At 38.6% G+C, this 13,560-nt stretch overlaps 1 protein-coding gene across 3 annotated transcripts in view; it reads left to right on the plus strand.

Annotated features, from left to right (window-relative positions):
- Nucleotides 1-12,356, plus strand: part of PRTFDC1 (phosphoribosyl transferase domain containing 1) — a 50,266-nt gene extending 37,910 nt beyond the window's left edge. For 2 of the 3 annotated variants that reach the window (XM_068934548.1, XM_068934550.1), the window contains 5 exons: nucleotides 6,363-6,380; nucleotides 7,745-7,827; nucleotides 8,267-8,313; nucleotides 10,285-10,361; nucleotides 11,003-12,356. In XM_068934548.1, the coding sequence (XP_068790649.1) occupies nucleotides 6,363-6,380; nucleotides 7,745-7,827; nucleotides 8,267-8,313; nucleotides 10,285-10,361; nucleotides 11,003-11,050 (273 nt within the window). In that variant the 3' untranslated portion in view covers nucleotides 11,051-12,356. The remainder of the gene's footprint in view (nucleotides 1-6,362; nucleotides 6,381-7,744; nucleotides 7,828-8,266; nucleotides 8,314-10,284; nucleotides 10,362-11,002) is intronic. The other variant, XM_068934549.1, reaches the window with a different exon arrangement.
- Nucleotides 12,357-13,560: the final 1,204 nt, after the last annotated feature.

Consider the following 13,560-nt stretch of genomic DNA (forward strand, 5'->3'; position numbering starts at 1 on the left):
ACTAAATGTTTTTAAATTCACAGATACATTAATATTTATTGTGGAAGTGAAAAGTGCATCCATGAGAGGAATGATGATCTTCTGTAATTTTTTGTATGTATATGTCTTTGAACACATGGCATGCAGGAGTTAGAAATTATTTTTTCTTTGTTTTATATAGTACTAGTATTGTCAAAAACCTCCTGCTTTTTCCAAATGTCACAAGGCATGGTGTTACAAAGCATTTCTAATACTTCTAAAAAAAGATATGAAGGCAAGTTTTATTTTTGTGTAGATCCATTTTACAGTGCAAATATTATAGATGCACAGTGCCCATATGTAGAGTGTCAAGTTGTGTGTACCCTGATCACTCAAAACTGAAGAATTTTTAGCTTCACAGTAGCCCTCTCTGTCCTGCATTCAACGAACAAGGTTAGAGTACAGAGTGTGCCATCCTACTTCCTGTCAGCTATTTGGGAGGAACAGCCAAAAACACAGGATAAATCAGTTATCCATACCCATCAGCTCCCAAACATTCCTCTGATCCATCAGCAATGAAATCTTTGGCTACTTCTTGCAACCACTCAGTATAAAAAGGTATTTCAATCTACTTGAGGGTTGAGCCACTGCCTTCTTTTTATGTGGACTATAAGAAATCTTTTCCAGGACATATTTTAAGAAGTTGACTATTCACTCTGTGACTCACTGTAAGATATATCAGAATCATTGTTTGATTTCTGGACCTATTTCATAGCTGGTACTGGTGAAGGTGGCTGTACTCAGAAATTATGCCGTCTTCTGTCTAGTCATCCTGTTAGTAAAAAGATTCCTATTTCCTGTTCTCCAAGCTTCAAAATAGACAGAAAATATTGAATGCATGCTAGAAGGCTGGATTACTGCTCTTCTGGTTTCCTTGCTACAGCTGTATTTGAAAGAACAAAACAGTCTTAATCTATATGGCAGAGGACCCCCAAACATAAATACTGTGGAAAACCCTGCAGCGTCCTTGGCATGCCTGTTGTCCAGCTATCAGTCATTGCGGCAACACCACAAGCTGGTCCATTTCACCAGTCTCTTGCCCAACAACACACGGGTGGATTTTATGGTAAAGGTGAATAAGGTCTAGCCCATCTTTGTGACCTTTCGCAAGGTATGCTAGATGCAGCCAGCTGTACATTTAGGATGATGGTGACAATACTAATAACATACCGACCTGTTGTATTCATTGCATTCTTTTTTATCTTCTATGCATCTGCTCCAGGATAAGCTAACCCACTTCAGGCAGCTGTAGTTAAACAACACCCATCCCTCATCTTGGATACTCTGTGCTTAAACTTTTTTTTCCCCCAATTTGTTTCTCTGCTAGTCTGTCGTCACTTTTCTGGAACCCCTCTATCAGTATTCTGCTTCACCAGGCTCTCTTCTGATTGTGGTAGCAATGCAATTGGTTTCCAAACACATCAAGTACTTTTATTGGAGATGGTTTCAGTGACAAGCAAAAGCACACTTTAGTCACAGTAATCCTGGCTAATCAATAGAGGGATTAATGTGTCACTCTCAAGTGTCAGGCTGCCCGCTTATTTATATATATGAAATATTTTCTTACCTAAATATTTTATGGTGGTGTTTCCAGTACAAAGTCCTTGAGGCTTTCTCCACATCACAGGGAATCCTTACTTATGTTTTGGAAATAATGAGAAAGTGCATAATATAAAACAGAGTATGTGTTTCCTGAGCTAGACAACTGACTGATTAAAGGGACTATCAAAGGACCAAATCTCCCAGTGCATATCATTTACAACTCTTTGACTCCCTGAATTTGGGAAGGAAGTGGCAAGAATAGCAGAATGCTTGTAATAGAATTTCAGGGTCCACCAATGTTCTTCCTTCTCAAGTTAATTAATCAATACAGGATCTTATCCTTCAGCTGAAGCCTTTTGCAGGTGACTCTTATGATCAGACAGATCCTTCAGTGATGTCTAGATCCACATTCACCTTCTTTCCTTCAAGCTTTTGTGATAAGGAAATGTAGACTAGATTAAATTTCTATTAGATGGATGTATAATTAGTTGGAAAGCTATTTTCAAGAACGTTAATTATGCTTCACTGTCAGACTGGAGGGATCTATTAAAGGATATTCTTCAGGGACTATATGATATTTCATTCATGATTTAAAAGATGGAATTAGCATTTAATGCTGATGATACCACCTGGAACAATACTACAAGGTAGGAGTATGGTTTTAAGAATTTGGCTCAAAGCACATAATGCTTTGAATGAAATTTGGCATATAATGACAATAAAGATGAATACAAACTTCTGTGTTTATTTAGAAGTATTCTTTTACATAAACACAAAGTGAGGAAGGACTAACTAAGCAACAGTTTTGGACTGGAAGTGATAGGTGGAGCATGAGTTGAACATGAGTCAACAGCATACCTTCATAAAAGAGGGGAGCATTGTATTGGCATATATAACAGAGGATTATTTGTAAGGCATACAGAGTGGTCCTTTTATTCTTCTCAACACTGGAAAAAGCTTCTCTCTAGTCTGGGGACACCACAACTGTGGAAGGATTCTGACCAATTGGACAGATTCCAGAGGAGAACAAGAGAACAATCAGAAATCTAGAAATGTAACTTGTGAGGAATTGTTGAATGAATAGGAGTTGTTTAATCTGGAAACAAGAAGGCTGAGGAAATGTATCTGTCTTCAAATATGGAAAAAGCTAAAAAGAGAAGAAGAAAAGTTTTTTTCTATGTCCTCTGCAAAACAAGTTCAGGTCAAATATCAGCAGAAACTTTCTAACTGTATTTTTGCTCTTAGATAATGAGGCACTGAAACACATTGCCTGAGGAAGTTCTGACGTCCTCATCAGGTACAAGAACAGGTAAATCAGATATCTGTCAGGGATATTTCAAGTCAATTCTTTGGGCCAGGAGAATAGTCTTGATGACCATTCAAGGTCTCTCTTCAGCCTCATTTTCTATTAATTTCTACAGTTTTTTCTCACAAGTTAATTAGTAAGGTCTGTCTCTCTCGGTTGGTTGTAATCTTGATTCCATGGTCAGGGAGGCTGCTGTCCCCTTATTCTATCTAATTTTATGTTTTATGCTTGAGAATAAATAAGAGAAAATCTATGTTTCTGCTTATGATAGGATAACTGAAGCAGTTTTAGTAGCAAACCCATCTTTGTCAGTGAAATGTCGCAGGACTATGCTTTTCTCTCAGTCTCTCCTGAGGGCACTGACAGGCCTTGCTGTCCCTGCCAAGCCCCCTTGTCCAGAGCCTCCACTGTGACTGCCCAGGCCCAGGCCCAAGCCCCCATTTCAGCCCAGTCCAGGGCCGTCGGTCCCTACCCTACGACGCCATAGCAGCCATAGTAGTGCCGGGCTCTAGCCCTGCCCTGCCCCTGCACCTGCCCAGCCCAGCCACAAGTCCCGCCAATCCAGATCCTGACCAATTGGCTGACCTCCTGTCTCAAACTCAGGTCTCATGACTGTGGACCTGTCTGGTGATCACTGGGCTGTGTCTGGCTCTGGTTATGGTCACTGGACCTGATCCTGACTCCGGCTTGTGAATTGACTTCACAGCTTAACCTCAGACCTGCATCACCACAAACTTGCCTGATGCTCTGGACTCTTGGCTGAACCTGGCTACCATCTCTGTATCTGTCCTGCTCGACTTGCTTGGCTACTGTGGGACTGGGCCCTGGCTGGAGAGGCCTCTACCCTGCCAGCCGTGTTACCACACTCAGCTCCTGGCTCCTCTTCACTTGGGGAACAACTGGGCCTCACTACACTCTGACACAGTCAGCTAATGCAGGATTCTGCAGCCCTGTGCCATGTCGGTTTCAGTGTGTCCCATCTCACACTATAGTTGCTAAATAGGTCTTGTCACTAGAAGACATCTACTTTTCCTTTGTGAGGAAACTTCTTGTCAACAGTATGAAGAACAGGAAGAGTTGCATTAAGCTGGCTGAATGGGTAAGGATGTCTGTGTTGATGGGTCAGCTTCTCCTACTGAATGCCAGTCCCAGTCATCCAGGATTATTTGCTGGAACTGAAGGCATTCATCTCCTTCCTTAGTTCTGGTGAACTTTTTCTGCTGCCACCTATCACTCTCTGCACGTCTGTGGATTGTTCTTCTATATGTTTGTTTGTATATGTATACATGCACACACACACACACACACACACACACACACACACACACACACGCAATGTTTGTGTATGTATAAATATACATATACATATGTATATGTATACATATAATATACATATATAAATATATGTGTGTGCGCATGTGTATAAATATGCACATGCACACACACAAATACATATTTTACATATATATATACACACACATACATATACATATATATAAATGACCAACTGTGCAAGTTCCTCAGGAGGATTGTTAAACCATTAGTCTTGCGCATAATCTTCAGGTGTCCACTGATTGAATCTAGTGATCCACTCATGCCTCAGACACAGCTGTCCTGGCCTCATTTTTGAAAGTGTTTTTCCTGGTTATGATTCCATCCAGGAAGTGAGATGAGATCCAAACCCTCTTGACTGGCTGTCCTGCCTGGTTTCTTTTAAGAGAGCATATCCCTGTAAGCATGTCATAGGCTTCTCCTGAACGTGGTTTTGATCTTTCATTTTAGCTAGAGAATTAACATTTTTCCATTCTTTTTTGAAGGAAGACATTTCTAGGTGCAGGACATCTTTGGACGTTGGTTGTTAAGAGGGCTTTGACTCTTTACCTCCATAGGATTAGGTCTCTCAAGATCTCAAAGTTGTTTGTGTCAGCAGCTGAGAAGTTGAAAGTCAGGCATGCCAAGCTGGATAAGCACTAGTGAAACCTGTTATGAAAGCACCAAAAAGGAGCCACCCTCCAAGATTAATGCACGTTCCATCAGAGCGCAGTCTAAATTAGTGGCTTTCTTGAGGGATAGCTCCATTACTGACATCTGCTGAACTACTATCAGGAGTTCCCTCCACACCTTTACTTTTTTTTTTCCATTTCAGAAGTATCAAGAAATAATACAGTGCGTGGTAACATGTTTCTGCAGTGGCTGCTTTCATAAAGCATGCCATGTCTCCCCACCAAGCACTATGACTGTTAGGAGGAACTTCAGTATGAATACACACAGGGATAATCCATATTAATTATTTCTATTTTGAAGATGAAAAAAATATTCCATGACAGTTAATGAAACTTTCAAAGGTGTATTATTTATGTGCACTCTCACTTCACACCCTCCTTCTCCATGCTATTTGAGTCTTTCCCAGAATTCTCAACTTTGGGTTTCTGTGATTGAAAAGAAAAGTTAGACAAGCTCCGTGTTATATAGGCAGCAAAGCCAACAAGCTTGATAGAAAGGAGGTGGAGTGTAAGCTAGTCCTGTGAATATTGCATGGATGTGAAACTATCAGGCTCAAGGCTTTCCAGGACACAGTCACAATATGAATATGCATGTCAAATATATATATTTATATATCTCTGTAGAGGGATATATAGGTGAATAACTTTCCTTTTGCTATTGTAACTTCCATCTCAGAAAGTAGGTCTTCAAGCGTGACTGTAATAGGGAGCGCTATCCTTTTGCATGTGCATATGATAGTGCCCACTAATAAATAGATTCTTGTTGCTCCTGATAAGAACGTTACTTCTTATTATTAGCTTTAATAGAAGAGCAGAAATCATCTTAAGATACCGTGCTTCCTTGAACAGTGATGAACCATTTCAGTAAAAACAGCAGCTTGTGTGATTGTGCAGTCAAAAGACTTGACATCACTGCTCTTACCTTAAGCACTCCTTTTCTTTTCAAGTAATACTGCTAATTTCAGCAGTATTATTTGAGGAGAAAAAGGTGCTTTACAGTCTGAGGATAGATGGTAGAAGTTGGCCTATAATCCTTTACTCTGTGAGGGCTCTAGGGAAAAAAATGGAACACATTTCAGAGTAAAAATATTATTGCTGCAGTCTTGTATTAGCGTGGGGAATAGTATTTGAATAAACTGAGTAAACTATTGAGTACACTGTTGAGACACTTCTGGTCACACTAGAATAAAGTGCAGGTCATTCCATTTGGATTTCTTCCATCTGACTGTATCACTTGTAGCTACAGCCGTTCTTGCACAAGGGTGATGATCCAGACAGAGCTGAACCAAGTCAGAGCCCCTGACTGCAGGGGTTGCATTTCTGTCTGGCTCTTTTTCAGGGCACACAGATCAAGCAGAAGCTCCTTCTATCCTAGCCTGTTGTACATATGATCATGGAGGTGTTTATCTTCTTTTTACTTTTTAAAATGATATTTCTTTTAGTTTGTGACTATCATGTAACTATATTTCTGTTTGTTTGTTTGTTTGTTTCAGAATGTTCTAATTGTGGAGGTAAGTAGGCCACTTCTGTCATATTGTACTTAGATAATAAATTCACATAGTAAAGTCATGATTGTGTGTTCAGTTTCTAAAACAGGCTGGGTCACAGCTGTGTTTAAACTTTCTGAATTGGGAGCCAGTGAGGTGGGTAAAGAGCTGATTTGCTTAGTGACCTCTCAGTCTTTTTGCAATTGCATGATGGATCAGACTGCGTTGGTGCAGCTCTGATTTGTACTCTGACCTTCATTACTGCATCACTTGGTTTGTTCTTTTTATGGCTTCATGAACTGCTGTTCTGCAAGTTGTTCTGTTCCTTGGAGAGCAATGAGTCAACTGCAGAGATGCCCTAAACTTCCTAGGTGCATGACTTTGAAATAGTACAATAGCCCCACACATGCTTTAACAACTTCAGTGTTGTTCACATGCTGGATCAGAACATCACAAGTCTTCTGACTGCTGGTCATCAGCGCTGTGTCCTGCAGAATCCCCTGGTGCAGCAGCATCACAGATATGTTGCTGATGTAAATCAACAGTGTTCAGTTGTAGAGAAGGAAAAAAAGAATGTGTCACCTCACTGTCGCTGCAAAATTTCTCTTAATTAGTGTAGATGATTCTCTTTAAAAATGGTAGAAAAGCAACTGAGATGTTTAGAGGGCATGTCAGGATCTGCCTGGCATTTTAGGCCCAATATGCTTGTGTGAGAAAGGAGCAGTAAGACAGATAGTGTAACGAGGGAAATGTATAGAATGTCTTTCCATAGCAGAGGGAAAAAAATCAGGAGCCGCAGAGATAGCTAGTTACTTGAATAACTGCTAGGAGCTCCATATTTGTTAACACTAACTGCTATGACAGGAGTGAAAAATGCCTGCAGCAAAGTCTGTTAAAGCTATTTGACAGCTGAGGAATAGAGGTAAGGTTTTGCTAATGGAAATTAAACATTTCTAAAGTTCGGGGACAATAGCTGTTCTCCCCGTGATGTTAAGTTGGATAGGCATATATTTATCTATCTCATTCTGATCAGGTTGAGTGCAGCAGGTCTAGAGAACTCTTTTACTAATAAAACAACAAATAGGACAGATTTGTCTTGCGGTGCGGAGATGCTGACATATTGTAGTTTTGAGCATAGTATGAGAAGTCTGATACCTGTGTACCTGCACATTAGAAACATAGCTATTCTTATTTTCTGAGGAGAAAGTGCTTGCTTCAAAGAGTGTGAGCTCAATCCTAACCTTTTTTTGGATATGACTCACGGTATACTGGGAGAAATAATATCATTTCCATAAAATAAGAATATGGAAGTGTTCAGTCATTGTCCAGATTTCCTCTTTTGGGCTTTGCTTTGTTTTTTACTTACCATATTTTTCATATTTTGTAAGGATATTGTTGGAACTGGAAGGACTATGAAGGTTCTGCTTAATAACATTGAAAAATACAAGCCAAAAATGATTAAAGTGGCAAGGTGAGTAAAACAGCCACAACACTTAGTCATTAACTAGCAGACTGAAACAGGAGGCTAGTCTAGCACAACGTATTTTCCTGTGTAGATTTGCTTTCCAAGATCCTGCTTTAATCCTGTGCTGTGGTATAGCAGAGGGAGCTCTGCAGAGAAAGCTGCCTGAGTCCCTGAGACAGGGTGGAGGAGAGGAGAGGAGCGGAAATACCTTTGCGTTGTCCCACAGCGGCAGTGATACCTCCAGCCATGCTCAAACTGGCACTGATGGCATTTGAAGGGGAACATGCCCATTTCTTCCCTGCCGTCAGCACATTGTTGGAAGGAGAAGCAGATAGATAATAGTGATTTGCATGGCTCAGAAGTTTTTTGACAAAGGGAATAGGTTTTTTTGCATGTTATTCAGATAAATATCTAGGTTTACTTTTTTTATTATTTTTAACTGCAGTTTGCTGGTGAAAAGAACATCTCGACCTGATGGGTACAGACCAGATTGTAAGTGTTATTGTGAAAATCTTCTTTACATAACAGTTACCATTATTCTACTAGTTGCCTTTCATATCATTCTAGTAACTGCTAGAAACATTGTAAGATTTCAGTTGTCAGTGGGATTAGGATGCAGTGGAATGATTTGTATAACTGTGGTTTGGAAAGCCTGGCCTCGTTATAATCTGATATTTTCTGCAGAATATATAAGAAAGTTATGAAAAGGTTAAATTTTATCCCTGACAGGTGAGTGTTTTGTCTTCTGTCTCTGACAAAGAAAAAGGAAAGGAAGTCCTTCTCTTCCCTTCCTCATTACCTCTCTTTAAAGGAGCTGCAAGTTTCCATCTAAACATGTTTTTTTTTTTATTGTGACCTAGTTATTTCCAAGTTTTACATTTTTATAACAGAAAAAAAAATGTTCTTTTTTTTTGAAAAGTGTTATCATTTAATAGCTAAACAATTATAATTAAATTCCCTTTCCTTTTCCCCCCAGGAAAGCATACGATAAGTAGGGCTTTTTAAACTTCCTCCTTCTGCTCTGTTGTTTGTCTCACACCAGCTATTGTCCCGTTAGACTTATTAGAAAAAGTGATGTAATAGCAGAAATGGGACTAAATACTGATAAGAACAGATCTATATGGAAGAGATCCACCAGTATTTGCTATTGAAGAAGGCTCTGGTCAGCTGCGGAGAAGCTGGGTGGAAGGAGAGTAGGCAGGTGAATAGCAGGAAGCAGCATGAAGGGATCTGGGATTTGGGAGAGTGGGAAACTTCTCCCAAGGTGAAGTAGAAGTTACTTAATGCTGGGCCAATTTTAGCCCAGTAGTCTAAACTGTGACCCAATAATTTCCATATGCAGCTTTTTATGTATTTTTTTAATATTTGGAATTTAATCCAATAAATTAAAGTATATATTTTACTAGGTTCACTAATATTAAACATATTAAAAATACAATAAAATTACTGCATGGTGGAAAGCTTAGTATTTTTATGTAATAATTTATAAAATGAAACAGATGTTATCCACTTTCTTATCTATTTGAACTGTGATGAATTTTACAGAACATGAGAAGCCACTCTTGGAAATCACCAGAAGTGCTGTGTCAGGTCCTTACTTACCTGAATTTGCAATTCCAAAATGTCTCTTACCCACAGATTTTTAACAAACAAATACTCCCTTGAAATTTTTTTATGCTGACCTATATTTATGTCTGTAGGGTTGTGTTTTTGTCTAGTTAGATAGTGAATAATTTGGAAAGGGTCTAACTCTTTTTATATAGTGCTGATACTGCACCAGGCTTCACACTCAAGAAGATATGTGCGTATGCTTAGCTTGAAGTGTGAGAGTTGTATGATTGAACTACATTGCATCTATTCACTTTATAGTAAGAATGTGCATGAGTCTTCAGACATTTGGGGCTTTAGTTTGCTCAGCATCTGAGACATTTTTGTAGTATAATATGCATAATAGTTTTTGCAAGCCTCAGAAGAGAATATATACGCCTCTGCATAGTTCTGTAAGTTATTTCTGGATTAAAATGATATATTTTTCATCAGTAGTGTGATACTGGGTGTCATCACAGACGTATGCCAATGGAGCTGAAGGCCAGCCTAGGCAGAACTTTTTTGCTCTGTTTTTGGCTTCCTTCCACAGTATCAGAGAGGCCTCTCTACTGCCAGTTCCAGCTGGAACCACAGAGGAAGGATTCAGGGCTCAGATGTGTTGTGCCCCAGACAGTTGTACACCACCTCTTCCTAATTTTCCACTAACTGTTCATATGCCTATCACAAATAGTTTATAAGCAGGATTCGTGCATAGACCTACTGCTGACCTCAGCCGACTGTTTAGGAGGCAAAAGTAACCTGAATTCACTACGTATAGCTATAGCTTTCTGTTCAGAAAACCAACGCATGAATTGAAGGGCTATATAATAGCCACCTATTTTGCATTGATGGTGTTTGTTATTTGTCTCAATACAGATTATGGTTTTGAAATTCCAGATTTGTTTGTGGTAGGTTATGCCCTAGACTACAACGAGCACTTCAGAGATCTAAACGTAAGTATTTTTAACAAAGTCATTGTTTTGCTTTCTTGAGGTGTCTTAAAGAGCCTGTCATTTCCCTTCCTCCGGGGTCTTATGTCATAGTTGCGATCCTTTCAGTGAGTACAGACTTCCCTGAAAAGCCTCTAATAACCCAGGGAGTCATTGCTCAGCACTGTGCATGATTCCTCCCCATGGCTTCCAATCTCTCCCTGCTAAGATCAGAAGTTGTTGCCTCTGCCATGCTTCCATCATCCACGAGCCTGGGACTTTGCCGTTCCAGCATTCCCAGTATGGGCAGGGACAACAGGAGAGGGTGCAGCGTCGCTACAGGTCAGACAGCTTAGGCCTTTTACTGCTCTGTTGTCTGCCCCTTTTCTCAGTGCAACAACGACAGAAAAAAAAGGAGAAGCCTTGCCAGCCTTGCCAGTGCTTCCTGTGGTGCTCCCAAGGGTGGAGTTCAAAGCTGGGAGTTACAAGTGGAAAAACTCACTATAGCTAGACAGTGAAATCAGAATTCAATTCCAGGTCTCTGGAGAGGAAAGGGATAATTACAAGATCACTGGGTTGGTCAAACAAATGTATTTCTGAACAATTCATTAATAATTAATATGGTAATCCATTATGCTGTTGCAATCAGTGTTATATTTTTTCAGCACATATGTGTTATCAATGATCATGGCAAAGCAAAATACAGAGTCTGATGCAGTAACATCCTCACCTGAAGATTTGTAAATTCAGTGAATAAGAATTTTGACTACACCGCCTCAAGCATCTCCCAGAGGAACATTTCAACTGACCTGTGTTTCTTTCAATGCAGTATAGTAAGGGGAATAAGGACTCTAGAATGCTGACTAGTGTATATACAGAAGCAAGAGCTCCTATCTAAAATGTGAAGTGGAGGGCTTTTAAAGTTACTACTTTTTTTAAAGTACTAAAATTACAGCATAATATGCCTTGCAACTAATAAGTTGTCTGCCTCGAGTCTCATTGCGAATACATCTGTCCTTCATTCAGTCCATCATTCTAAATCAGCCATTATTACAATTAATGTATTTTGCTGTGTTGCATAGGATTGCTCAAAAGTGCCATTCTATGTCTTGTCTGATTTTATTTTACAAGATTTTGTTAACTGTGATTCTGTGATTCTGTGATTCTGTGAACTTTGGTGTCACTTTAGTCTTGGTCAGATCTGCTACTGCCAAACTGAAAACATTATTTTGATTTAATTCTGCAGTCAGAAAGTTTCTACTGAAGTACTACGTTGTATGGTAGTACACTTCTGGCAGGCCATTCTTGCCTGTTCCAAACAGAAGTTTTAACTCTCAGAGAACACCAACTGAGACTGCTGATACAAAATGAACCTTTACAAGATGCTCTTGATCTGAACTTTGAAGATATTCTGGTTTTGGTGTGTCATGTAGACATAGATCTACTCAACTGTGCTTAGTGCACTGAATTTTAATCAGGAGAAAACAATGGTAGGCAAGCTCCTTTTATTTCTATAGGACACAAACAAGTTGAAAAATTAACATAATGTTCTTCTGTGCATATTTCCTTAATTAAACCCCATTAAGCACAAAAGTTTAATGTTAGTCAGACTATTATTCAATTATAATTTGATTTGCATTGGATATCTGAGATGAGACTTTTTGCAACCATTTATCTTCTTTAGGAAAAGAGATCTATCAATGTTGGAGCACACTAGTATAAAAAAACAGTTAAAAGTGCGTAGCAAAACATAGTAAACAAGTTAACATATGAATGTAGTAAACTTTAGAGATTCCATCCTTTCCTTATTCGTTGTGTTTGAAGAAGTTTCTTAATTTACTGGTTGTATTAATTTTGAAAATTTTAATTCTGTACTGTATGCAAGTGTTCTCAACAACTTCCTGGGGGAAGCAAATGCAAAGTAACTATAACATGGATAGCTTTGTTCTGAATGTAGGAGGCATATTGTTATTAGGCTTCAGTTTTCTTTAAACTAATAAAGAAACAGTAAGAACACTTCTTATGTTGCACGGTTGTTTATAATTATTTTCCTGCCTCAGCATATTTTGCACATCCTGTAAAAGCTCTTTAAAAATATGCATCTAACTGGTAATCTAAACATACCTTACATATTTTATCCTGTGGCTCATAAGCTGTTTTTATTTGATACATTCCATTATGTTAATAACATGAAATAGAATTATTGTGATTGCTAGAGAAATGTTTTAGTCCTTTCTTCTTTATTCTTTTAACCCATATTTTTAAAGAGTTCTGCTGAAAAAGTTTTCTTTCTTAGAATATCCTTCTTCTGTTTTGGAGAAGAAATTGCATACCCATACAGCTCCTGGAAGAAGCTAATGAAGAGAGTTTCATCTCTTTTTCTTTTATGAGAGTCTTAAAATTCCTTTCGTGCTTCTGTTTTCTATGGATTTACTGGTACTAGTATAGGCACACTGAGCAGACATGCTGAAGCTCAGGCTTAGTCTGAGAGATCCATGAGGTTACTTCCTTTTTTCCTCTCTTTTCAAAAAGGCACAGTCCAGCTGGCCTTGCTACTGTGATCAACCTTCAGCAGTAAATAAAAGATGTAAAAAGTGAATTAGTTTGACAATACAAAGTGGTATAGATGGACATAATTCAGGCGGTTACAAGTGTTAAAGTTGTTTTACTGGAAAATTCAGATTATTAAGTATAGGTACCTAATAGAAAAGAATAGACTTATAGAAAAGATAGATTGAATAAAATGTGTGAAACATGCGTTCTAGTAAAATTGGAGTATTTCTTCAACTTCTTTTTCTTCCCTCCTACCACCATGTTTTTAACATTGTGATAAAGCACTATACAGGTATTACCAGTGAATTTACACATACAATTACTGTGAATTAAAGGTGTTTTTTGCTTCTGATGTCATACTTGAATTTCATACCTTTATATAATTGAGCATGTCTCAACATCTCACCTGTCATTCCACGTTATTCTTTGTCTGCCTGAAACACTTCCATCTGAAAAATTAATTTTCAGGTACTTTCTTTAATAATCTACTTCCAAAATATCATCAATATAACTGTGTGAAAAGATAATTCTACATATATTTCTTGGATTCATACTGGTTTTAGTTTTTCAGTGTGCTCACATTATTTTAAAAAATCGTATTTTGCCATAGCTGTCTCCCGGTTTAATAATAATGTTGATTCCGTGGGTCACAATGTACTTTAATTAAAAG

The sequence above is a fragment of the Struthio camelus genome, chromosome 2 (assembly GCF_040807025.1).
Source record: "Struthio camelus isolate bStrCam1 chromosome 2, bStrCam1.hap1, whole genome shotgun sequence".
NCBI lineage: Eukaryota > Metazoa > Chordata > Aves > Struthioniformes > Struthionidae > Struthio > Struthio camelus.